This window comes from Tetrahymena thermophila (genome assembly GCF_000189635.1).
Source record: "Tetrahymena thermophila SB210 genomic scaffold scf_8254403, whole genome shotgun sequence".
In the NCBI taxonomy this organism is placed as follows: Eukaryota; Ciliophora; class Oligohymenophorea; order Hymenostomatida; family Tetrahymenidae; genus Tetrahymena; species Tetrahymena thermophila.
In genome coordinates this window covers 262,006-287,722 of record NW_002476186.1, presented here as the reverse complement: position 1 = coordinate 287,722, position 25,717 = coordinate 262,006, and the positions used below count along the sequence as shown (strand labels likewise).

Below are 25,717 nucleotides of genomic sequence, written 5' to 3'. Positions count from 1 at the left end.
ATTTTAGTTTAATAATTTAAGGTGCAAATGCCTATTTATATAATTTTTTATAATCTATCATCTTTTATATTTATTTATCTGACTTATTAATATATTTCAATAGTTTTAGAAATTCTTTTCAATTGGCTTACTGTTTTATTTATTTTTATGAGTTGTGCATGTACTATTACTTTCGAAATTAACGTACAATTTGCATCAAAGAAAATAAAAATTTTATTTTTTATTTCCACAAAATTGCGTTATTGCTTGATTACACCATATTTAAATATAAAAATTTTATTTTTACTAACTTTTATAATTAGTAAAAAATTTTTATAATTGAAATTGAGTAAAATTTTAATTTTTGTAAATAAATTATTATAAAATTTTTTTATTCAATAAAATGTATAAAATAAATGATACAAAATTTACATATTTTTAATTTTATATTTTATGTAAAAAAGGTCTTTACTTTTAATAATAATTAATTTTACTTTATAATTAACTGTAAATTTATATTCTTCCCCCTATTTCTTTAATTTAAATTTTAGCAATTAATTTTTAAAACTATGAAATTATTTTTATTCAAAAATATTATTTTTCATGATGCTTTTATTTTAATCAATTTAAAAAAATTATTAATCAATAAAATTTGATAACTAACTTAATAAATAAATAATTAGGAAATTAATTAGACAAGTGTAAAAATTTTAAACAAAGAAAAACGTGGATTTAAATTAGTAAAAATGTTAAGTTGCATTGCAACAAATGTTTGTTTTTTAAGAATGTGCACCACAATTTATTAAATTAATTAAATCTTTAGACTAGTTCATAACAAACAACAATTATTTTTATAAAGAAGGCAAAGATATCAAAAATAATCAAAATAAAAAATTAGCATTGCTCTAAATAAAAGAAATTTAAAAGATTTTTCAATAAAATATTGAATATTATCAATTATTTGATTAAAAGATAAACTTTAATTTAAGATAAAAAAATAGGTTTTTGCATATTAATACAGAAAAGTTAGGAAATTAAGCAAAATGATAGATATTTACGAAATAGAGTAAAAAGACGGTGTTAGATGTGTATGGAATAATATACCTCCTACTAAACTTGCAGCAACAAGGGCTGTTGTTCCAATTGGTATCCATTACACACCTTATAAGGAATTAGATCCTAGCAATAGAATGGAATATGAAGCTTTACGTTGCAGATGCCAAGCAATTTTGAATCCCTACTGCTAAGTTGATTTTAATCAAAAGTTCTGGATTTGCCCTTTTTGTACTTCCAGAAATCCATTCCCTTAAATTTATCATCAAATTACTCCTTAAAATCTTCCTGCAGAATTAATGGAAGACTATTCGACTATCGAATATGTATAAATATTTTTATTTAAAAATTGAATAATAACAGCTTCAAATTGTGAAATTAAACTTCAAGCAAAATAAATTTAAAACTAGAATAAAATATTTTTCTTAATTTTTGATAAAATATTTAATAAAAAATATGTTTAAATTCTATTTTAAAAGAAATTTCTATCTTTTCTTAACAGTTTTTTAAGTTATCATTTAAAAATAAAAATAAAGGTTTATTCAAAGGAAAAGCCCGTTCCAAATATCTTCTTATTAGTTGTTGATGTTAGTTTAGAATAGATTGAATTAGAAGCATTAAGAGATTCTATTTAGCAATCATTGAATATTATTCCTCCTGATTCATATGTCGGTTTAATTACATTCGGAAAGTTTGTTTTTGTTCATGAATTAGGCTTTTAGGAGTGTCCTAAATCATATGCATTTAAAGGAAGCAAAGACTATACTACTACATAAGTTTAAGAAATGCTTGGTCTTATTGCTCCTGGTACTTAGCCAAAGCCTGGAAAAAATATGGACGTTATTAAACGTTTCTTACTTCCATTGAACGAATGTGAATTTACTTTAAATAGTATTCTTGATGATCTTCAACCTGATCCTTGGAACGTTCCTTAAGGAGAAAGAGAATAGCGTGCTTCAGGCGTTGCTATCAATGCTGCTGTAATTATTTTATATTTTTCAATTATCAAATACACTTAAATACTAGCTTTTATTTCAATTAAATGTAAAAATAAGAAAAAAAATGTTTTTAATAAATTCAAAGAAATATATTAATCTTATTTTAATATTTAATAGATCAGCTTAATTGAAGCTTGCCCTATCCCTGGCTCTAGAGTTATGTTCTTCACTGGTGGTCCTTGCACTATTGGTCCAGGTTAAGTTTTTGGAATCAAGTAAGAGGAAACTCCTCGTTCTTACTTGGATATCGGCCAAGATAATAGTATTGCTTAATACGTTAAAAAAGCAACTAAATACTATCAAACTCTTGCTCTTAGAGCTATAAAAAGCTAGATAACAGTAGATATTTATGGTTTTTGCCCTGATCAATTTGGTTTGTACGAAATGAAATATATGGCAGAAAAGACTGGAGGTTACATTGTTTTTAATGAAGAATTCAATTCAGATCCTTTCAGAGAAACATTTAGAAAAATATTTGATAAGGATTAAAATGATGAATTAAGATTTGCATCAGCAGCTAGAATAGATATGTTTGTTTGCAAGGAAGTTAAGATCTAAGGCGCTTTTGGTTCATGCTCTTCACTAAAGAAGGGTGGCCCAATGGTTGCTGAAACTCCTATTGGTTAAGGTGGTACCACTCAATGGTAATTTTTTTTATGCAATTTAAAATAAGAAATTAATATTATTTTTTTTAGGTATATTGGTGGTATGGATAGAAACTCAACATTGACTTTCATGCTAGATTTATCTGCTCACAACAAAGAATAAAACTAAGCAAAGAGAGCTTTCTTCTAATTCTAAACAACTTACAAATCACCTTCTGGAGAGACAAAATTAAGAGTCACAACTTTCTTTAGAAAGTTTGCTGATCCTATAAGTAACTTTGAGTTAGTTCAAGGTTTTGATTAAGAAGCTGCTTGTGTCTTAATGGCTCGTTTAGGTATTTAAAAATCTGAATCTGAAGAGCCTATAGAAATTTTAAAATGGCTTGATAGAACCTTAATTAGGTTTGTAACTCGTTTTGCTGAATATAAGCCAAATATAACTGATTCATTTAAATTACATGATAATTTAGCATTGTATCCTTAATTTATGTATCATTTAAGAAGAAGTCACTTCACTTAAATTTTTGGTTTAAATCCTGATACAATCTCTTATTATCGTTGCACTTTTAATAGAGAAAATGTCTCTAACTGTTAAGTTATGATTCAACCTGCTATATTCTCTTATTCAATTTAAAATCCAAGTCCATCTCCTGTTAGTCTCGATGACACAGCTATGAGAAAAGACGTCATTTTATTGCTTGATAATTATTTCTAAGTTATTACTTGGTTAGGTCCTCAAATTAAATAATGGAAAGATAAGGAATATCATGTAAATAATTTAATAAAAAATTCAAAAAATATTTATAAATTTTATTTTTAAATTAGTTGGATCCCACTTATATTTCATTTAAGAACTTGTTAGATTCTCCAATGGAAGATGTTAAAGCTATTCTTGAAGATAGATTCCCTACTCCCATTTTTTATGAAACTTACGAAAATCATACAAAAGAAAGATATTTAAAATCAAGAATCAATCCTACAGGAAAAAATCAAGACCTTATAGATAGTGGTCATACATAAACTGATGATGCCTCATTAAACTAATTTATGGATCATTTAATAAAATTAGCTGTTTCCTAACCAAATAGTTGAGAGGCTTTCAATAAATAAATAAATAATTTATATTTTTCTCGTCAAATCTTTTTATTTGTATTAACTTCAAATAAAATTAAAAAATCCTAATTTACATGTATCTATCTTGCTTAGGTAGATGCTACAAAAATATAAAAAACTATTTTTAAATTAAAAGATTTATTTTAATATGTAAAAAAAGGTTAAGCTTTCTGATAATCCAATTTTTTAATAGATCTTTAAAAGAAAATTTATTTGTAATTATGTTAATTATGGATTTTTAACATCTGACCAAATTATGCTTTAAAATTATTTGATAAAAATTTTAATATTTAGCATTTGTATTATTATAGGAATATTAAAATTGACAAATAAAAATATTTCTAATTTACTAATAATGAATAACCAAACAATAGTAAAAGTGTTCATACAACAAAAAAAAAAACTAATCAAAAAGAAAAAGATGATTTATTAAATATAAGATGTTTTATAATAAGATAGAAGATGAAAATAGTTATTGAAATTTTTAGTAGGAAGCAATTAACAGAATAAAATTATCAAAAATAGTTAAGATAACGCAAACCTGCACATCTGAATAATAAAAAAAGAGAGAAGTAGTAAAATAAACAAAGGAATATAAGAATTTCATTAAATTTCCACAAAAGAGAAAAAAAAAGTTTTACTGATAAACGAGACATAATTAAAACAATCAATTCTCAAAATGTAGTAAATAAAAGATAAATACTCTTAGAAAATGTAATGATTTCGTTTAAAAGTAAGTTATTTAAATTTTTTTAATAGGTATTAAAAATCTTTAACAATATATTAAAGTATGCTAAATAGAAATATATTAATATATTTATAATAATAAAATGTAATGTCAAAATCAAAATTTTTCAATAAAGAACCAAAGAAATTTTTTTAAAAAGGGGTCTTAATTAATGCTAATTGGTAATTAGTAATAGGTATTTTTGTGGGTTGAGGTGTGTAAATATACCAATTATATAAAAATATAACAAAAATAATACATTAAAAAAATAAAATTATTACTTTAATTGAAACGTCTCTAAAATAATTAAGCCAGGCATAGTCACTATCTGTAATTATATAATAGTTTATCAGAAAATAAATATATTTTTAAGGTTTTAAAGTAAAAGAAATTATTTAATAACTAACAAAAGTTTATTTTTATAATAATTCTTTTAATAATTTTAGCGGTGGTGAAGAATATTAAAATCACATTTTCTAATTTATATAACAATCTAATCTAGGCTTTTAAAAAAACATATATTATAAACAAAATACAAAAAAAAATGATAAGAATTTCAATGAGGATAACAACTAGAATTGAACTAGATTTATTATATAATTATACTATAAAAAAATTGTAGATTAACTCAATTAAATTTATCTTTTTTATATATTAAACTATTATTTGATAAATTATCAGTGAATTTTCTTTATTTCGATTAGCGAAAATAGTTTTTTTATAAAAATACATTTCGCCTTTATGCAGGTATTATGATCCTATTTGTATAGAGAAAAAACAAATAAGACTAGACTATTCTTTGATTTAGAATATGAGTTAATTATAAATTATATATTTTACTGAATTTATTTGCAGTTATTATATATTAGCATACCAGCCTTAGTTTTTTATTTTTTCTATTCCAAAAATAATCCGTCATTTCTAGCCATATTATTTCACTGAATGATGTTTAATCAATCTTAATTTTAAAAAATAAAATTCAGTAAAAGAAAAAGTAATGACACTAACTAAATTTGCGAGAAATTTTATTTCATATTTAAAATTTTACTTATAAGTTAAATTCTATCGCTTTTATTTCTTTCATCTACAATAATTCTAGTATTTTAGGTATGAGTGCAGCATATATCAGAAAAATTTTTTGTATATTATTCCAATTTTTGGAATAAATTTATATAATTTTACTTCTAATTTGCTTTAAAAAATTAATTTAAAAAACACAAAAAATATACTATGATATATAATAATCTATAAGTCAGCGAATACCTGCCGTAAATGTTTAATCAAGCAAAATAAAAAGCTGCTGAATACATATGATGATGATTTGTAGATTTTTGTGTATCTAGTTAAGTTAATTCTGACAGAATAAGTGGGATATTTTCAAAAGTCTAATACGAAAAATTTAGTCAATTTATTCAAAGTTAAGCACAGCTTTGGGAAAATTTGATTCTTTTTATCTAAAACACAAAAGAAACACTAATGTTCCAATTAAATAAATAAGCTTAACATAAGCTTAATTTCATCTCAGTATTTGGTTAAAATGATGATAAAAGCTCATGTGAAAATAATTATTAATTAAATTGCTCCAAAACATTTAAAATTAATTAAAAAAAGATGTTCATCACAAAAATATTTAAAAGATTTAGTCAGAACTTGCAGCAAATAAGCTTGCAGTCTTCCCAAGAAATAATTCAAAAAAAAAATAATGAACAATTTACATACCCAAGTTAACAATCAAATATAAATCAAAAATAAAGTCATAATTTTAAGTAACAATCTCGCACAAACAAATTTATTAATTAAACAAATACTACAGATAAAATTAATATGAATTCTATACCTCTCACTCCATCTTTTGAGAACGTCAAAACTATATATGACTTTGCTAAGCTTGCTGGCGAGTTAAAATCTTTGAAAAGAACTGGCTGGACTCACTTCCCAGGAATTAAAGAAGTTGAAAGTGTTGCAGACCACTCATGGAGAATGAGCTTGTTTTGCATGCTTTTTGCAAAAGATAAAACTATTGACTTTGAAAGATGCATTAAATTTGCTATTATACATGATTTAGCTGAAGTGATAGTTGGTGACATTACTCCTCGTGATGGTATTTCTGAAGACCAAAAGCATAAAATGGAAGATGAAGGAATAAAACTTCTGTTATCCAAGATAGAAAACTAAGAAATACGTGATGAACTTTATTCAATATGGAAATAATATGAAGACAGAAAGTGTCCTGAATCAAAATTAGTTAAAGATATGGATAGATTTGAAATGATGTAGTAAGCATTTGAATATGAATAAAAGTACCCAGTGGATTTGTCTGAATTTTTTTCAGACTCTAGTAGAATAACTCATCCTGTAATAAAAAGTTGGTTGTAAGAACTTCTTGAAAAAAGAGAGGCCTTTTTAAAACAATAAAATCCTAACTAATAAAAAACACATTGTGAATAAGAGCAATAGCAACAATAATGAAAAATATTTTTTATATAAAATAAATAACTGACATAAACAATTTACTAAATCGATAGCTAAATGATTAATTATATAAATAATTTTCTAAAATAATGTATATATTTCATCATAAAACAAACAAATAACTTCTAAATAAATAAATATCTTTAATCTAAAATAAATTTATTTACTTATTATTTCTATTTTGTATTTTATCTTTAAGTTTTTATTCTTTTATTCAACAAAAAATCAGAAATTCTACTAAAAAAGATATTTTATATCTATTTATGAAAAACAAAAAGCCTAAATAGTAAATGAATATTGATAGTAAAGAGAAAGAATAAGGGGTGGTATGGTATAATTAGCTTGGTACTTGAGATGAGGCTCAAAATGATAAATATTTAAATAATCTAGTCAAGCCATATTAAAAAAAAAATTCCAACCCTGGTAAGAATTAATATTTAGATTTCATTAATACAATTTTTTTGAAATTTCTACCTTACATTCCTAAATAATTACAAAAATGCATCATGACTTACTATTTTTTAAATTTAATACGTAATTTGTTACCTTGCTATGAATTATAAACAACTAAAACTAAATGACTGTATAAATGATCTGATGCGAAATATTTAAGTGATAAATCAACCTTGAAATTTACATTTATTAGTTTTTTAAATGTAAAAGAATATAGAGAGATAAGATAGATTATTTAAAATTATGAAATTTTAATTGGATTTTCATCATTTATACCATCATTAAGTATTTTATTGTATTTTTTAATACTTTGTAAATTAAATTTACTTTTAACAATTTTATTTTTTAAAAATTATGGCTGATAATTTTATTTTTTTGAATAATTGATTTGTAAAATACTTGAATTGCTTAATAAATTAAATTGTTTTTATAAAATTAAGTAAATAAAATTTATCTTAGATATTTCATTAAGTATAATAAACTTACTCTTATAATTAAATGAATTATTAAAAGTAATTTAATTACTTCTAATTAATTTTTATTTTATTATTTATTATTCTCTTGAATTAATTTTTTTGAGTATTTTTATTTACTAATTTCAGAAGGAAATATAAAATTTTATTCGTATTTTTTGTATATTTCAGTTATATATTTTAAAATTTATGATGGTAGATTCAAAAGGATTTTATTCTTTTTCTTCTCTAGTTTTTATTTTTATTTAATATTTCATTATATATTTTTATTAATTTATTGAAAGCTATTTTAAAAACTATAAAATTTATAAAAATTTTACAAATTTTAATTAATTTATTTTTCTTAAAAATAGCTCTTTAAAATGATATCTATTTTAGCTCTTTCTTTTTCTAGTTTATAAAAAGCAATGTAACATTTTTTTCTTTTTTTCTTTAAAAATTATTTTTAATGTTCATCATGTTTTATACAAAAATTATATAATTGGATGTCTTTAAAGGTTATTTTTATTGAATCTTTATATTTTAGAAAATAATCTATTAATTATTTTTAAAAATTTGAAAATTGTTGATATTACTTAAAAATGGGTAATTGTTTAAAAAGAAAATAGTAAAATATTAAAGATCAGCTCAGTGAAGATGAAAACCAATAAAAGAAAAATCAATAAGAAGCACCTTAGCCAAAACCCCTTAAAAGCTGGGAAATACGTAGATTGTAGCAGTAGAATAAAGATGACTTTGTTTGTAGAAATAAATAAAATGAGACCATTATTAAATAACCAGGAAGTTTAAATGGATTATAATATAAAATAGAATCTTGCACTAATTCAGAAATATATGTGCTTGACCATTCAACTACAATTTTTGTAGATGACTGCACTAACTGCAAAATTTTTATAGGCCCATGTAAAGCTTCAGTTTTTGTTAGAGATTGTAAGAATTGCGAAATGGTGATAGCATGTTAACAATATAGATCACGCGATTGTGAAAATATTAAAACTCTCTTATACTGCTAATCTTAGCCAGTAATTGAAAGCTGTAAAGATATGCAATTTGGATGCTTTTACTTTGCTTATCCTCAGTTAAGTTAACAGTTTAAAGATTGTGGAATTAATCCATGGACTAATAACTGGTCTGATATATATGATTTTACAAAAAACCCAAACGGAGTTCTTAACTACTCTTATTTACCAGAAGATGAGATTGAAATTATTCCATATGCTTGTGAAAAGCTAAACTCTCTGTGTTCAAGAGAATATTGTGAAGAAAGATAGAACTTATGTGTGCCAATTACTAAAGGCTTAAGATTAAATGCTAATGAATTGAGTAACAGTTCTATTATAATGGTATATCCAGAAGCTACATCTAAAATGGTTGGTTCTCTAGCATCAATTTTCAATTAAAGAAACGACATTTAAATAATTAGGACTTTATAATGCAAACTTTTAAATGATTCAAGACAAGATTTGATATTTAGTCTTGAAGAAAAGAGCACTATTTTTAGTCAGCATGATTTTTCAGAGAGTGTTTTATTCATTTAACTCCAAGGTGAGAATTTAAAACAAGCATTAGATGACATTTTTGGCAAATATTCTAATTAATATTATTTATGGAACAAAGCTAATACATCAATTACAAAAATATCAAAAATTATTTTTGAGAATTGGGAAGATGAGCGCAAGCCTAATTGAATGTAGCAAGTTATTATATTAATTAATTAAAAATTGTAAAATGCTAATTTTAAACTAAAATATAACTTAGAATATGTTTATTTATTGCAATTATAATTATTTCATTTTTCTATGAATAAATATTTCAACAAAATCACTTTTTAAATAAATTACTCATATTTTTAAGTGAAAAAAAATCTTTCATTTTAATAGAATTAATTAATTATTAATTTAAAAATTCACTCTAATTTAAGTTAAAATATTTTATTTAAACTTTTTCACTAATGCCAATTTACTTTTATTTTCTACATCTTATAAATAAATAATATAAAATCTCTCAAAAACTATTTCACATATATTTTAAGTGAAAATATAATGATAAATTTTGATAGAATTAGAAATTAAAATTTTAATAGCACTCTAAAAATGCTGATCAGGATTGGTTTTTAATAGAAAAAAAAATAATAATATTAAGGATAATCTCAAAAATTATCTAACAAATAAATTTAGCAACAATTCGATCTATTTCTTACAGAAATATAGTCAACCTATCTATTTTAATTACTTTTTCAATTATTATTTTGATTGTATTATCAACTATTTAAAATATATATTTGGTCAAGTATAAACCTAATAAAGTGAATGGATTTCTTAAATTTTTTAATTAACAAGAAAAATCTATAGTTATTTTTAAATAAGTGATAATAGAGTAAACTAATTATTCAATATAACAAAAACAGCAGAAAAAGGAATTTTCAACAATTCTTAATTTAATTTTAAATAGACTCTACAAAGCTAGGTGTTCACTACCAAATAGCCACTATAAAATAATAGAAGAGAAGAGAACTCCTTAGACTCAATTACCCAAGACAACCAAAAAAAAATGAACGTAGGCAAAGATCATCAAGAAATAAGCCTAAGTAATTTGAATGATTATTAATAAAAGGAGGAAACTAAAGAGTAATTGGAAGAGAGACTTTTACAAAGAGAAGAAGAGCAGCAAATTTAAACAGTAAATATTTAAAAATAATCAGATAATTCTCCTTAAATTTGTTTGCGAATTGTTCCTTTTAACATATTCTGATTATTTTAAATAATATAAATTCATATAATAATATAGACTGAGTAATATAGCTAAGATTAAGAAAGATTCATTAATGTCGCTAAAAGATTTTTATTTGGTCCAAAGGTATAAACAGTATCGCGTATAATTTCATTGAATGGAACAGTAAATCCTCCAAATTACTTTAAAAATATTGTAAAAAATCAGAAATACTCAATTATATCATTTGTATTTGTTGTATTATTCAACGAATTTAAATACTTCTTTAACATGTTCTTCCTTCTGATTGCAATATCTCAATTTATCCCTCCACTTCAAGTTGGCTTATAGTTTACTTATATTGCACCTCTTGTATTAGTGCTTACCCTTACAATGCTTAAGGAAGCCTATGATGATTTTAAACGTTTCTAAAGAGATAGAGAAGCTAACTCTTAGATTTATTAGTATTTTAAATATACTGGATCATTATATAAGCTAAGTTTATTTTTTCAAAAATCTAAAATAGAGTTTTAAAAGTAGATTAACCAGAATTTCCAACAAAAAGCTGTGATTTAAAAGTCGGAGACATTATTTAAGTGTAAACTAACCAAAGAATACCTGCAGATTTGTTGTTATTATACACTTCGTAAAATATATTTTTTTAATTTAAACAATTAAGTTGCAAAATCTATTGTATAAAAAATGGAGTTAATCGCACTTTAACATTTTTTGATTTTTACTATATAAATAGAGATCCATCTGGTGATGTTTTCATTAAAACTGATTAGTTAGATGGTGAAACAGATTGGAAGCTAAGAAAACCTGTAAGGTTAGTGTAATCTTTTGCAAAAGAGCAAGGTCCTGAATAAATTATAAGGCTTAATGCATAATGCTAAGCTTAAGAACCTATTGAAAATATTTATAAATTTACAGGTGTTTTTGAGATTAATCATAATTAGCCTAACATCCAAAAAGAATCTCTCTCTTTAGAAAATACTATGTGGGCTAATACTGTATTGGCTTCTGGTAAAATATGGGGTATCTTTTATTTTCAGATAAAAAAATGGAATATTTATATTTCTTTACTTATAAAAATGTTTTTTAGCACTCGTACTATACACTGGTAAAGAAACTAGAATGGCTATGAATTCGAGAGATGCACGCTCTAAATTTGGATAATTAGATACTGAATTAAATTATCTTTCCAAATTACTTTTCGTTTTTATGGTTATTTCATCTATAGTTTTAGTTGTTTTGTAAGGAGTTAAATTGGAATGGTACACATTAATCTTAACCTTCAGGTATCTGCTTCTTCTGAGTAGTATTATACCTATATCTATGAGAGTCAATTTAGAATTTGCCAAACTCATTTATTGCTACAAAATAAATATTGATCAATAAATGCCTGGTACTGTTGCCAGATCAAGTTAAATCCCTGAAGAACTTGGTAGGATCTAATTTATATTAACAGACAAAACAGGTACACTAACATAAAATGACATGACCTTTAAGAAGCTTTCTTTGGAATCTGGCATATTCACATACGAAGAAACCTCTCAATTACAAGAAATAGTAAAAGTTCAATGTTCCCTATCGTAAAATTCTCTTCTATTTAATTTGCTTTCAAGTTAAATAAATATTTTATTTTATATAAAAATAGATATGGACCTATGGCTGATATAGAAAAAATAGTAAAGAAAAAGAATTTAAATGACTTAGAAATTAATTCAACTAAAGAGAGAGAAATAAAAAATATAAGAAGAGAAAAGGATGTAATAATAAGAGACTTAATAACTGCATTAGCTATTTGCCATAATGTTACTCCCATTGAGGGAGATGATGGATCCAAATCATTTTAAGCCTCCTCTCCTGATGAAGTAGCTTTAGTGAAAATAGCAGAAGATATGGGTATCACACTCGAAAGTCGCTCACAAGAATAATTAGTTTTAAAAAATGCAAATAATTAAATAGAAACATATAATATTTTAGCCAATTTCCCATTCTCAAGTCATAGCAAAAGAATGGGTATTTTAGTTAAACATGTAGAAACTGGCAGATATATTTTTTATCTAAAAGGAGCAGACACAGTCATATGTGAAAAAGTAATTAATAATTTAAAAACAGAATTACATATTTTTATCAACTTAAAATATTTTAGATACCAAAATACTAGAAAGGATTTTTAAAAGATGAGTGTGATAGCTTAGCTAGAGAAGGTTTACGTACATTAGTAATAACTTAGAAATATCTAACCGAAGAATAATTTAATTCTTGGAATGTAAAATACTAAGAAGCTCGTACTTCTTTGGAAAATAGAGATGAAAAAGAAGAATAAGTCATTCATCTTTTAGAAAAAGATATGGAATTTTTAGGTATTACTGGTGTTGAAGATAAGCTCTAAGAAGATGTGTGTAACACTCTTGAATCATTAAGAAATGCAGGTATCAAGATATGGATGTTAACAGGAGATAAGGTAAAATTTACTCATAAAAAAATGCAAATTTTATATTTTATTATTCATAGGTTGAAACTGCTACTTGCATAGCCATATCAGCAGGCATAATGAGCAACCCTTAAAGGTAATTCTTAATCACAGAATGTGAAAATAGTTTCAACCTTTAGCAGTAGTTGTAAAGATTTAATAATGAAAGCAATTATGTCTTAATTATAGATGGTATTTCTCTAAAATTAGCCTTAGAAAAGCATGAAAATCTGTTTTTTGAAGTTTCAACTAAAGCCCCAGCTGTTGTTTGTTGCAGGTAAATTGAATTATTTTATATTTTAAGATATAATATTATTTTCAATTATATTAAAGGTGCTCTCCTACTTAAAAAGCCTAAATCACAGAGTGTATAAAAAAGTACACTGGAAAAAAAACTGCAGGTGTAGGTGATGGAGGTAATGATGTTGGTATGATTTAAAGTGCTGATGTTGGAATTGGTATAGTTGGAAAAGAAGGAATGTAAGCAGCTTTAGCAGCTGATTTTTCAATAGAAAAGTTCAAGTATTTGAATCGTTTATTATTATGGCATGGAAGATTGAGCTATAAGAGAAGCAGTGTTTTATCTTAATTCGTTATTCATAGAGGTTTAATTATATCTGTTATTCAGATGATATTTATTGTTTGTTTCTACTTTGTACCTATTCCAGTTTACGATGGTCTTTTAATGCTTGGATATTCTACTATATTTACAATGTTCCCTGTATTTTCCTTAGTTTTTGATGAAGATATTGATGAGAAGACTTCTATGGATTATGTATTATAATTAAATAATTTACCAATTTTAGTTTACATAATATTTAAAAATTAATTTAAATAATAAAAAATAGCCTCCTCTTTACTAGACTCTGTAAAAGGGCAGAGAACTTAATACAAAAACATTTTTTGGCTGGATTTGGGTCAGTATTTACCAAGTAAAATAAGTTTAAAAAAATAATTTTTGATTAAATTTTTAATTTTATTAATATAATTAAGGGAACAATAATCATGGTTATATCTTTCATGTTATTCAAAGATGCTTTCATTAACATTTAAACAATTACTTACGCTGCTTTAATTATTTCTGAAATACTTAACATATTAACTTCAGTATAATTATTATAAAAAAAACTGTATTTATTTAACAATAAATTTAAAAATAGATTCATAAAATACACATTGTCATGATTATATCAATTGTTTGCTCAATGGGAATTTATATATTGACAATATATATTTTAAGAAATACAATTATGACTGCAGATTTAGACTTTGGATTTTTCTGGAGACTTTGCTGTGTAATAGCTGCTAGTTGGTTACCTCCTTTTATTTTTAAACTCATCATGAAAAAAATTGATCCCTCTGATTATGAAAAAGTTATGTTATATAAAAAGACAGATAGAATTAATTACAGAATTAGATGATTTTTAATTATTCAAAAATAAGTTTTTATTTATGATCTTTACACCTATGTAAAATAGAAAAATAATTTCAAAAATAAGAATATTGTTGTTCTATATTTATATTTAATTTTATTACATTATAAAATAAATTAAATATATATGAGAAAGCAAAGAAACTTAATAAATAAATAAATAATGTTTGATTTATTTCATATTTTATTTTTTAAATTTATTCAATATTGTTTTAAAAATTTCTTGAAAATAATATTTAATATCAATGAAATTTGATAAATTTTCTTTATTTGTTTCTAAAAATTTTTTTTAAATTAATCTTTCAAATAAAAGTAATTTCTTTCAGATAAAAAAATCTTGCATATTCAAAATTCTTTATATTTAAATATTTTTTATTGGATGAGTATTTAAATATAAATAAAAAAAATTCAAATATTAATTAACATAGACAATCAATAATAAAAATTTTTATTTATTTTTTAAATTTGAATCCTGTTAATAAACTTAAAATTTATTTTAAATAAAATTTTATTTAAAACATTTTTATTTATTTATTAAAAATTATATGTGTGATAAATTTAAATAAATTTTATTATATTCCTGTACTAATTAATTGAATAAAGGTTTTTGAGGATATCAAATTAATTGTAATATTAGTGGATATTTAACTACATTTGAAGTTTTTAGCACTTGTTTATTCAGTATTTGTTATTTGTTTGTTTTTTTATTTTAATTTTATTGTTTTAATTGTGTTTATATGTTTGTTTATTTGTCTAATTATTGATTTATTTGTATCTGAATTATTTTTTTTTTATTCTTTTATAATTAAATTTTTTATTTCTTTTTCAAATTTTTTTATATTCTTTTATTATTTATTAATTAATATCAAGAGCAGAGATGAGAATGTGAGGAAATCAGTGAGGAGTTCAAATCTTTAAAAATCTAAGCTTTTCTTTTTAAAAAATACTAATTATATATTTATATTTTTACTAAAATAAGAATTCGAAGATAATTTCTTCATTTTTTTTATTTTTTTTAATTTGTTTTGACATTCTCATTTTAGACTTTAGAAATTATTTCGATCAGCTCATTCTTATGGATTGCGATATAGTCAGATTATTTATGATAGGCGTATTAAAAATTTAGCGGTCCAGGCCCTTTAAAAAACTTTGAAGAATTTGCTGATCATTATAATTTCGTTCATTTCTTAAAATGAGTTTTTAATTGGTTTTCATAATAAATCCAAAGTAATCAAATTCATTGTTCTTATTATTTTATAAATAAATAATGATTTTCGATTCTCTAAGATTTATTTAATTCTTTTTAGAGAAGATTAGTTTTTCCTCTCTTTCTTTTTTTTCTTTTCTTTTTTACAAATTTATTTAATTTAATTAATTATAAAAGTATTTAATGTAATAATATTCCTTAAAGATATGAATAGATTCAGATTTTCAATGATAACTTTTGCTAATCAAAAAGTTAGCAAGAATATTTTTTAAATTAATTATTTTCTCAATTTCTATCAATTATTTAAATTACTAAAGTATACTGTACAAAACAATAAACACAAAAAATAATAAAAAAGATAATATTTAGAAAAAAATGGAAGTAGAAAATTAAATAGTTTTAAGCGATATAGCAGATGATTGTTTGTTTAGGATTTTATCTAATTTAAATTTTTAAGAATTGTTAATACTTAGAAAAGTTAATAAAAGGTTTTATAAATTTATAAATTAAAATGAGTTTTGGAAGATTTACTACTATTATAATAAAAATTGTTTTTAAGTAAATTACAAAAACTTATCATCTTTAGAAGTTCTAAATTATTATAATCTTCTGGATATCATGCTGAATAACTACACAAGAGAAATCAGACTTGAATCTTTATGTAGTTCAACTTAAGATAATTAATAAAACATATTTGAAACATTGAACGACGAATAATCTCTTTTTTGGAGTTCTACAGGAACAGCGGGCGTTGATGATAGGGATGAATTTCTGATATATAAAGTTGATGGCGGATAAGGATTTATCAGTTCTTTTTCTATTAAATTTTTTTATGCCCATTACTTATAAACTAAGTTATATCCAGCTAGACGTGTTAAATTTGAAGCAGGTTTTTCAAGCTAATAGTTAACATATTCTGAAGACTTTAATTGCAATTTAGAATATTAATAAGGAGTTGAGGATTATGATGTTACTTTCAGGTTGAAAAAGCCAGTTTTAGCTTAGGTTGTAAAAATCACATTATCTGGAAGAGTAGGGCTCTAAGAAACTGACAACCAATATTACATAGCAGTAGAGAGATTTAGAATTTTTGGTGTTCATATTTGTAACTTTGACTAAAAAGAAGATTTATGCGATTTAAAAGAGTACATTTAATAATAAATCAAAGAAAAAGAAAATAATAAAGATGAAAATTCAAAAGAAGAATTATTCTAGTAGCTTTAAAAAAAAATATGTAAATTAACAAAATACTTAGCTTAATTAGTATCAAAGAGTTAATAAATAGAATACAATAATCTTTACAATAAAAAGATTGCTTAAGAGTAAGAATCTAAGCTATTTTTAGAAACTTAAAATCTCAATTTGTTTAATTAGATCCCTGAATTAAGAGCAAATTTAGTTGCTTATGAATTTATTATGAAAGACCCATTATTGATGAAGAAATACTTAGAAACATGTGTAAGTGTTATTCATTAGCTCTCTGAATTAGAGTCTTTAGTGATAATTATCTAAAAAATAAATTTTAGTTTATTAGGAAAAGCTGTAGCTGTAATGCTTGAATTGTACAGAGAGTTCGATGCTATTGGAGATGAAACCAAAATAGAAAATTTTGCAAAGAAGTTTTTTTAATTTATTACTTTTACAGTTAAATTTAATTAACTTCCTTATGAGTAAATATTGTAGCAAGTAGAGTATTTTTCTAATTCAAGTTTTTATAATTACATTTTAATTTAAAAATTAACTGAATTTATCGATATTCCATAAGAAATCTATGAGCAGGTTATTGAAGAAACTAATTTTAATCGTAATAATAAAAAAAGCAAGAGTCTTTAATATATAAGCAAAAGGCAAATGCTGCAATATGTTTAGAATAAGTTGATTCCTATTTACTTCTTTATTTTATTAAAGATATTATTAAAGAGTAACTAAACAATAATAACAACAAAGAAAGGCGTTTTTAATTAAGTATTAGAAGAAAAAGAAATTATCTCATTACCTAAGAGCTAAAATGAGATGGTTACAGAATAAAGAGAAACAAATCCAAAGAAAATTATTCGTCTGATGCTAGAAAAAAACATTAATTCTGAAAATGAAGCCAAAAAGCTTGATGAATAAATGAAAAAAGAAGCATAGACAATATTTATGGATAGTAAATGCGTTGATTTAATTAATTAATAACCATCGTTACGTCATAATTATTACATTTTTGAAACTTTAATTAATAAACCTGATTAATTAAACTAGTACATTCATAGTAGATTTAATGATAAATAAAATGAGTTGAATGGTTTTGAATCTATTTGCTTTTTTATACCTTACATCAACTATAAATTGATTATTAAAATTTTAGATTTAGCTTTTGACCTAGCTAATTAAAGTTAATAGTAAAAAATTAGCGCTTAAGAATTAAAAAATGATAAAAAGAACATTTGCCATTTAATTTAATTATTCTTTTAAGATAACTTGAAACTAAAATCAATAGAAAACTAAGACAAATATAAATAATTTAAGTTTTCAAAATCAACTTCTGCCTATTACTTATTCATTAAACCTCTTCAAAACTATTTAAAAATATCAGATGAAGATGTGGAGAAAATAGCAGATTCTTTAAAATAAAACTTGTCCACTGGATTAAAAGTTGACTAAAAAACACTGTCATTTAATGAATATAAAACATTTGTTGAACAACATCTTCTTGGCCAATAAACAATACAAATATTTAAACATCTTATGGAAAATTATGAAATAATTCCTTCCTTCATATCAGATCTCTAAATATGAAAACTATAATTTCATATCAGTATTAATATTTAATAATACTAATATTTTTATCTGTCTAAATTTACTTGTGGTTAATATTTTTTGATTAAATTGTTCATAGATTTTAAATAAATTTATTTTATTCTTTTATAAAATGAGTTATTACATTAAAACGCTCAAAATTAATTAAAATTTATCTTTATCAGAATTTATAATTGACATAATTTTCTTCTATCATAAAATTATATTTTATAAATAAAAGTGTAAAAAAATTAATGTAATTAACAATAGTAGTCATAGATACTTCTTAAAGTTACTTTTTAGGTAAATCATTTAAAAAGAGTTCGTATTCTTTGAAAAAATAAAATTCAATTATTTTCCATAACAAAATAAGTTTTTCAAGATCAAAAAATGTAAAAACTAAATAATTTTTTTAAAAATAAAATTCGTTATTTATTAACAGACGTGATAATAATTTCTATAATTAAATGTAAACAATTATTATAATTTATATGAATTTATGGAAAGAATTGACTCATTAATCTTGTAATAAAATTTATAGAAGAATATTAATTAGTTTTTTTGCCTTAATTTTTTCTCCAATCAATTTGATTAATTGAATATTTATTATTAAAAATTGTAATAAACAAACAACCATTAATTAAAATTATAAGGAAAAAATAAATTAGTATTCTTTCATATTAATAAATTAAATTGGTTAATTTAGAAGGGCAAATATATCCTCACCTTTTAATGGTTACAAAATCTGAGTAGCAAAAAATTTAAGGTTTTCTTCTAACTAAGCTAATACAATCTAAAAATGTAATAAATTAGAATCAAGATTTTATCTTTATCTAAAAAGTGAAATATATAATTTAAACTTTCTACTCTAAAAGCCCATATTTACAACACTAAAACCTAAATTACATATCTTAAGATATTCATTTTAATTACTTAGATTTTTATTATGCACTTGTCGCTTTTCTTTGTAATTTTATTAGCAGTAATAATTTTTAATTATTTAAATGAATATATCATTAAATATATTAATAGCAGCAGAAATTAATATTTCAAAAGTGTAGGAAGTAAAGTTTTTAGTTGTTTTTGTCTAAAAGATTTAGTTTTATTTATTCTCTGACATGAAGTCACTTCTAACTAAAAAATTAATAGAAATTTTAATTGTAATGTATGTAATAATTTCATGAAAAGAAGCTTTTTAGAACAAATTTATTAATAATCTAAACTAAATGGTGAAAAATTCATTTAAAAACGTTAATCTAAAATCTAAGATAAAAGTATTAGAATTTAATTAATTATTCCTTTAAAATATATATAATTATGTAAAAATATATAAGCAATTTGTAATAAATGAAATCTATGTTTAAGTTTAACAAGCTAATAAGAAATGTATTATGACCACCTTTAATAAGTAAATTTAACATTTAAATGTTTCAGGTAAACAATATTTTTCTTTTATAATTTAGAAAAATTAATATATAAATTTTACTATGGTTGTAATTAATCGGTTTAGCTGAAGGAAAGTATTAAAATTAAATTACACTTCCACTCAAATTTTCTAATTAATTCTATTCGTAACAAAAACCTTAATTTAATTTATATGAAAAAAATACAAATCTAAATAATGATTTTTAAATTTTTAGTAATTTAAAGACTTGCGTTCAAGGTAGGATTTATCTATAAAATACAAAATTTGCTTCAGATATTTTATAAATTTAAATTATTTAAAACTATTTCTAAATAAAAAAACAAACTATATTCTCAAAAATCTTTCTCAAAAGTGAAACTTTTATTTTTTACTAAAACCAAAAAAACAAATTATTTCTGAATTAAAGTTATGATTGAAAGTCCCACTATTTAAAAAAATTTACCCAGGAATATGTCTTACAAATACAACTCTATATAGAGCCTTGAGGATTAAAATGAGGATTTTATTCCAGAAGATAACTAAGAGACATCTATAAAGATGGCATAATATAGTAAAATTAATATCGGCGCTTCTGTAAATAAAGCTTCAGAGGGAATGTCTCCTAAAAGATCTATTAAAAGACAATTTTCTCTGATTTCTTAATTACAATCAGATTCACCTATTTAAAAAAGCTTTAATAGAAAAAATATTAAGCACTAAACTACAAATTCATTTGTACAATCTAGGATTAAAAGACTTGGTAATTGCTAATAAAGCTCTTTTCTTAGTTAAATTGATTTAGAATTTAATAACTCTTCTAACGAAAAAATATCCATTTCAAATACATCTCCTACTTCTTCTTAATTTAGGAAGTAAAGATAATAGCCATCCAACAAACACGTAACTTTCTTCACAGAATTCTACTAAAATGCTATTATAGAATATGTGGATTGAACTACTAATCATTAACTTTTTAATTTCTAATATTTAAAAATTCTTACTAATTCTTTGAGTTGTGTAAAATAATCAAAGACCTTTATAATAAATAAACTAAAACTGTTAATTAGAAATAATTACTCTTATGTATATAAAATAATTAATCTTTACTTTCTTGTTTTTCTGTTTGTTAAAGTTCTATTTGTAACATCTTTTATAATTACAAACTAAGTTCTTCTAAACAAAATTATATTAGTATAGTCGAATTTATATTTTTACAAATTTGTCACAAAAAATAAATAAATAAATGAAAGAAAGAAAGAAAATAAGCAAATAGATCGAGGAAGAGAGCAGTATTTTGGATTACATACAAAAATCTGATTTTTAATTTATTAATTTTAAGGGAATATCAAAAGAGTATTGGTAATATGAGAATTAACTTTAATCTATTTATTACAGAATTAAACATTAAATAAAAAAAGTAAATTAAATCAAATTTACCTTTCCCCCCTCCTCACAAAGTGTAAATCAAAAATTAGATAAAATTGTTTGTGGATACAATGAAGATCAAATAGATTACATAAAATACAGAGTTTATGGATATTTAATGAAACTTTAAACAAAATTGAATTTTCCATCTTTTAAATTAGAGACATAGAAAAACTCTATTTATTTATTAAGACTATTCTAAATTTCAAAAGAAATCTTGACAAGATTATTGATTTAAAAATTATTTGAAACATGACATTTTTATGAATATTCCTTTGTAAATTAGTCGATAATAAGTAAAGTTAAATTTAATCGATATCAAAAGTGGTTTGCTAGGTCGAATTACAAATAAATTGTTTAATTGCTTAAAAATGAATGCATTATTTTATTTACCTACTTCAATAAAATACTCAAATATATTTAATAAAAGAAAAAATATTTCTGATTATCATTTTTATAAAAACTAAACAACAAATCTTTAAAATATGCTCTTTATTTATTTATTTATTTGATTGATTGTTTCTCTTTCTATCTATTCTCTTTTATGAATAAGACTCAAATAAAAGTAAAAAAAAATATTAAAAAAAGGTTCAGGCAAAACCTTATAATTAAGTATACAAAAAAAATAGCAAAGCACTTTTAAACTCTGAAAGATTCAATAATAAATTGATTCAAAAAACATAACATATATTTTAATTCAAATGAGAAAGCATTAAACATAAATTATATCACTTCCTATAAACCACAAAAGGACAAGATTTACTATATCAAATTTTGATAGAGAATTTGCTGAAGAATGCAAAGTTACGGTTAACTAGCCTAGAGTAAGTCCTTGTCATAAAAATTGTCTAACTTAAATAGCAGAACAAAGAATACTATATAATAACGATAAATAGCTTTAAAGCAATAAAGATTAAATGTCCAAAAATATATGTACTATTCAATACTAAAATAAAATGATGCAGGATTTACAAAAATCAATTAAATAGACTTTGTCATAAGATGAAAACACTTTACATTAAAAAAATAAACTTAAATTAAATATAATACATCATCCCCATCATAAAAAAACACAATCAAATAATATAAACCCTATGATAAGTAACAAATAACCCTATACTAAAACTTTTAATAAAAATGTATTTTCTGAATATTATTAATCATATTAAATAGAATACATTTGAAAAAATTCCTTCTTCGTAAAAAAATCTTTTTAATTAAAATTTTAAATATGTTTAACCTTACTAAAACGAAATAAATATTTAAATAATATATATATTTATTAATTATATATTTAAATTACTTAAAAAAGCTATATTGCGTCATTTAATAATAATTTTTGTTGCTGTGTATATGACGTTATTTATTTATTTACTCAATTATTTTGCCTATATAATAGTATTTTTAGTTTTCATCAAATAACAAAATATCTTTCCTAAAATATTTGTTCAAAATGATGTTGCTTGAAATTGTTTATAGCAAGCTATTTATCAAATATTATATGATAATATTTTTTGATTATCTAAATCATCAATTAATTTTCTTAATAAATATTCAATAATGGTTTAAATATAATATTTTCCTTACTTCAAAATAAATTAAAATTTTTTATTCTTAAATAGTTATGATTTTTATATGATTTATATTAAATAATTTTTATATTTTATAGTTTTATTTGATATTTAAATTTTAATCTGCATTAATTTTTTGAATAGTTAAAATGATGATTAAATATGAAAAATAACTATGTATGATAATAAAATAAACTGCATTAACTTAAAATAAAATAATTAAAAAAATATTTTACTAAATAAAAATTATAAAACTTATAATTAAATAAATCTATAATTAAGGTTTTTTAAATTATTATCAGTATTTTAATACATACTAAATTACTAAAGTTAATTGTATTAATTTTTAAAAACTATGTTAGTTTGTAAATTTTAATGATATAAGAGTAACATTGGCGCATATTTTTGTAAATTTCAAATAAAAGTAAAGTAAATTTTTTCTAACTATTTATAATTTTTTTATTAAAGCTTTCATTTTTTGAAGATCTCTAATAAATAGAAATTTAGTTAGTACTCAATTTTAAAATGATGAATTCTAATAATAAATATTTAAATAAATAAAGATCACATATCTATAAATATTATTTTTTTAAAAGGTTTTTTAGAAATAAATTTTATTATTTGAGAATAAAATGTATTAAATTAATTTAATATTTTTATTAATGATTTATTATAAAAATTAAAGTTATTTTAAATTCTATTTTATTTCATATATTACATATATTAAGAAAGAATTAGTGTGTCTTATTTATTTTCAAATGTTGCTGAATAATAATAAATTTTCGTTAAAAAGTTGAAATAATAAATCTAATGAAAAAGATTTTCTTATCAAATGAAAATTTCAAAATCAAAATTATAGATACAAGTAGTAATTAATAGTAGAGATATAAATAATTACAAAATATTGATATTAATTCATCAAAATTTAATATTTTTCATATGAGTGTTTATATATATTTATTATTATTGTTTAAATGATCAAAATAAGAAGAATAATTATATTTTTTTCTTTAATTTTTTCTAATATAGTTGGTTATATAAATAATATTTAGCTTTTTCATTAGTTTTGTCTAGTTTTCATTTTTCTTTTCCTCAATATTGTAAGAGTTTACCTGTTTGGAATTTTGTTCTAATTTATTTCAAACAGTCATTGATTGCAAAAACTATAGCTGTAGAAGGTAAAATTTTGCAGTAAGTTGCAGGTAACCCTCTGTATAGGCCAATTAAACCACTTTTGTTGTAAATTTTTTTTATTATACTAAGATAAGTTGGTTTAGTATTAGAATTCATTTTTGCTATTTGCAAATTTCTACGAATCAGGTCAGTGGGATAGGTTATAGTAACAGCTAGACATCCTGAAAGACCGCCAATAGCAAGGTTCCAATAAAGGGGCATTTATTTTTAATCTTTATTTAACTATTTACTTGCGTAATACTATAAGTTATTGAAGAAAGTTAGCTTTAAGCTAGCATAAGGAGCCATGCCAATCATTGTAGCAGAGAGTCCTTTAAAAAGTCCTCTGAAACCTTCATGAAGAATAATTTCTTTCCAAATTTATATACATCCTGGGTTAGATGCGTTTGGTGTTTTTGAGATGTTAACAGCTAGATGAGTCTTAGCTAAGTCTAAAGGATAAATGCAGGCAGAAGCTGTAACTCCAGCTAATGCTCCAGCTATTAGATCAAGAGCTACTCTGTTTAGCTGTATATAGCTTGACATATATTGATTGTATGATTTTTTGTATTTATCAAACATGAAGAATTCAATAGCTTAAAAAGGGAATATTCTTAAACAATTGACATAATTGCCTTTGAAGAGAGATCTTACACCTTCAATTTTATACATTTTTAGAATAGCTTAAATTGTATTACTTCCTTAATACTACTCAATAGAAGTTTGCTTAAGGATGATCACTCTTTCAATAGGAGCTACAGCTGTTCTTGAAGCTACTCCTGAGATACCTCCAGCTAAAAAGTTGTAAAGATCGTTCATTGATTAGATAAATAATAAATCAAAGTTTTTTTTTAAAATTAATTAATATTTTTTACTTCTATTTAAAGTAATTTCTAGCAACCAACAATCTAATATTTATAAAATATCATATGAATATTTCGCGCAAATATTTATTATTTGAACTACTCTAAAAATATTAGCAAAATAATAAATTTTATTGAGCATTTTTAATTTAAAAAAAAGTTAAAAAGGTGGCATTAATAAAATTTTTTTCATATAATAAAAATTAAATTGTTACAAAGAAATAAATATTGTAAATAGAATTTCTGTACTATATTTAAAGTTTTTTAAGTAAAATTAAATATAAATTTATTTTTTAAATTATTAACTCAAAAAAATTATTAGATTTCATTTTTAAAAATTCATAAAATTAAAAAAAAATGGATAATAATTATTAAAAATTTTAATTAATTATTCATTTTTATAAATTTCATCTTTATTCAACATTTATTTGCTAAATAAAATTATTTTTTATGATTTATTATAATTGAAAATATTTTTGAATGTTGCAGCAGAAATGTCAAAGGAAATTGAAAAAAATAAATAAATGAATATTTTTTCTTTTCAAAATATAAAATAAATCTTTCATTTTATTTTTTTAATTTTAATAAAAATTTGATATCTATTCTCTAATAAAATAATATTTTAGTATGCATGAGAATACAATTTGCTGATTAGTTTATAAATAACATAAAACAAAATTATTAAATTAAAAATATATTAGCTTAAGTATTTCATATCCTTTTTTAACATTTAATCCACACATTTATTTTATATTCAATTTTAAATATTATCATTTCCCAAAAAAAACTAGAAAAC

General features: G+C 22.2%; 8 protein-coding genes across 8 annotated transcripts; 7 read left to right on the top strand and 1 right to left on the bottom strand. All coding sequences in view use genetic code 6, as the record gives it.

Moving 5' to 3' along the window:
• Nucleotides 1-1,022: 1,022 nt before the first annotated feature.
• TTHERM_00474750 (protein transporter Sec23A) lies at nucleotides 1,023-3,727 on the top strand (the record flags this gene model as incomplete). The annotated part of the gene is made up of 5 exons (XM_001023958.3): nucleotides 1,023-1,358; nucleotides 1,569-2,012; nucleotides 2,148-2,674; nucleotides 2,726-3,404; nucleotides 3,461-3,727. 5 exons carry the CDS (start codon nucleotides 1,023-1,025, stop codon nucleotides 3,725-3,727), a joined length of 2,253 nt encoding a protein of 750 aa, XP_001023958.1.
• Nucleotides 3,728-6,299: 2,572 nt separating this feature from the next.
• On the top strand, nucleotides 6,300-6,944 carry TTHERM_00474740 (HD superfamily hydrolase, putative; the record flags this gene model as incomplete). The annotated part of the gene is made up of 1 exon (XM_001023957.2): nucleotides 6,300-6,944. The coding sequence occupies one exon, from the start codon at nucleotides 6,300-6,302 to the stop codon at nucleotides 6,942-6,944; it is 645 nt and encodes a 214-aa protein (XP_001023957.2).
• A 1,291-nt stretch (nucleotides 6,945-8,235) lies between these two features.
• Nucleotides 8,236-9,561, top strand: TTHERM_00474739 (tubulin-binding cofactor C; the record flags this gene model as incomplete). Its single annotated transcript, XM_001470953.2, has 2 exons — nucleotides 8,236-8,282; nucleotides 8,475-9,561. 2 exons carry the CDS (start codon nucleotides 8,236-8,238, stop codon nucleotides 9,559-9,561), a joined length of 1,134 nt encoding a protein of 377 aa, XP_001471003.2.
• An 862-nt stretch (nucleotides 9,562-10,423) lies between these two features.
• TTHERM_00474738 (phospholipid-translocating P-type ATPase, flippase family protein) lies at nucleotides 10,424-14,485 on the top strand (the record flags this gene model as incomplete). Its single annotated transcript, XM_001470952.1, has 12 exons — nucleotides 10,424-10,552; nucleotides 10,661-11,046; nucleotides 11,109-11,228; nucleotides 11,334-11,620; nucleotides 11,688-12,177; nucleotides 12,243-12,684; nucleotides 12,741-13,055; nucleotides 13,106-13,341; nucleotides 13,398-13,839; nucleotides 13,913-13,996; nucleotides 14,058-14,171; nucleotides 14,225-14,485. 12 exons carry the CDS (start codon nucleotides 10,424-10,426, stop codon nucleotides 14,483-14,485), a joined length of 3,306 nt encoding a protein of 1,101 aa, XP_001471002.1.
• A 1,479-nt stretch (nucleotides 14,486-15,964) lies between these two features.
• On the top strand, nucleotides 15,965-18,593 carry TTHERM_00474690 (F-box protein). Its single transcript, XM_001023952.3, has one exon. The coding sequence runs from the start codon at nucleotides 16,079-16,081 to the stop codon at nucleotides 18,482-18,484; it is 2,406 nt and encodes an 801-aa protein (XP_001023952.2). The 5' UTR covers nucleotides 15,965-16,078; the 3' UTR covers nucleotides 18,485-18,593.
• A 1,767-nt stretch (nucleotides 18,594-20,360) lies between these two features.
• On the top strand, nucleotides 20,361-20,843 carry TTHERM_00474680 (hypothetical protein; the record flags this gene model as incomplete). The annotated part of the gene is made up of 1 exon (XM_001023951.2): nucleotides 20,361-20,843. The coding sequence occupies one exon, from the start codon at nucleotides 20,361-20,363 to the stop codon at nucleotides 20,841-20,843; it is 483 nt and encodes a 160-aa protein (XP_001023951.2).
• A 1,172-nt stretch (nucleotides 20,844-22,015) lies between these two features.
• TTHERM_000474679 (hypothetical protein) lies at nucleotides 22,016-22,498 on the top strand (the record flags this gene model as incomplete). The annotated part of the gene is made up of 1 exon (XM_012799968.1): nucleotides 22,016-22,498. The coding sequence occupies one exon, from the start codon at nucleotides 22,016-22,018 to the stop codon at nucleotides 22,496-22,498; it is 483 nt and encodes a 160-aa protein (XP_012655422.1).
• Nucleotides 22,499-23,622: 1,124 nt separating this feature from the next.
• TTHERM_00474670 (graves disease carrier protein) lies at nucleotides 23,623-25,214 on the bottom strand. The gene has a single exon (XM_001023950.2). It carries the CDS (start codon nucleotides 25,112-25,114, stop codon nucleotides 23,978-23,980), a length of 1,137 nt encoding a protein of 378 aa, XP_001023950.2. The 5' UTR covers nucleotides 25,115-25,214; the 3' UTR covers nucleotides 23,623-23,977.
• Between the last annotated feature and the right edge of the window lie 503 nt (nucleotides 25,215-25,717).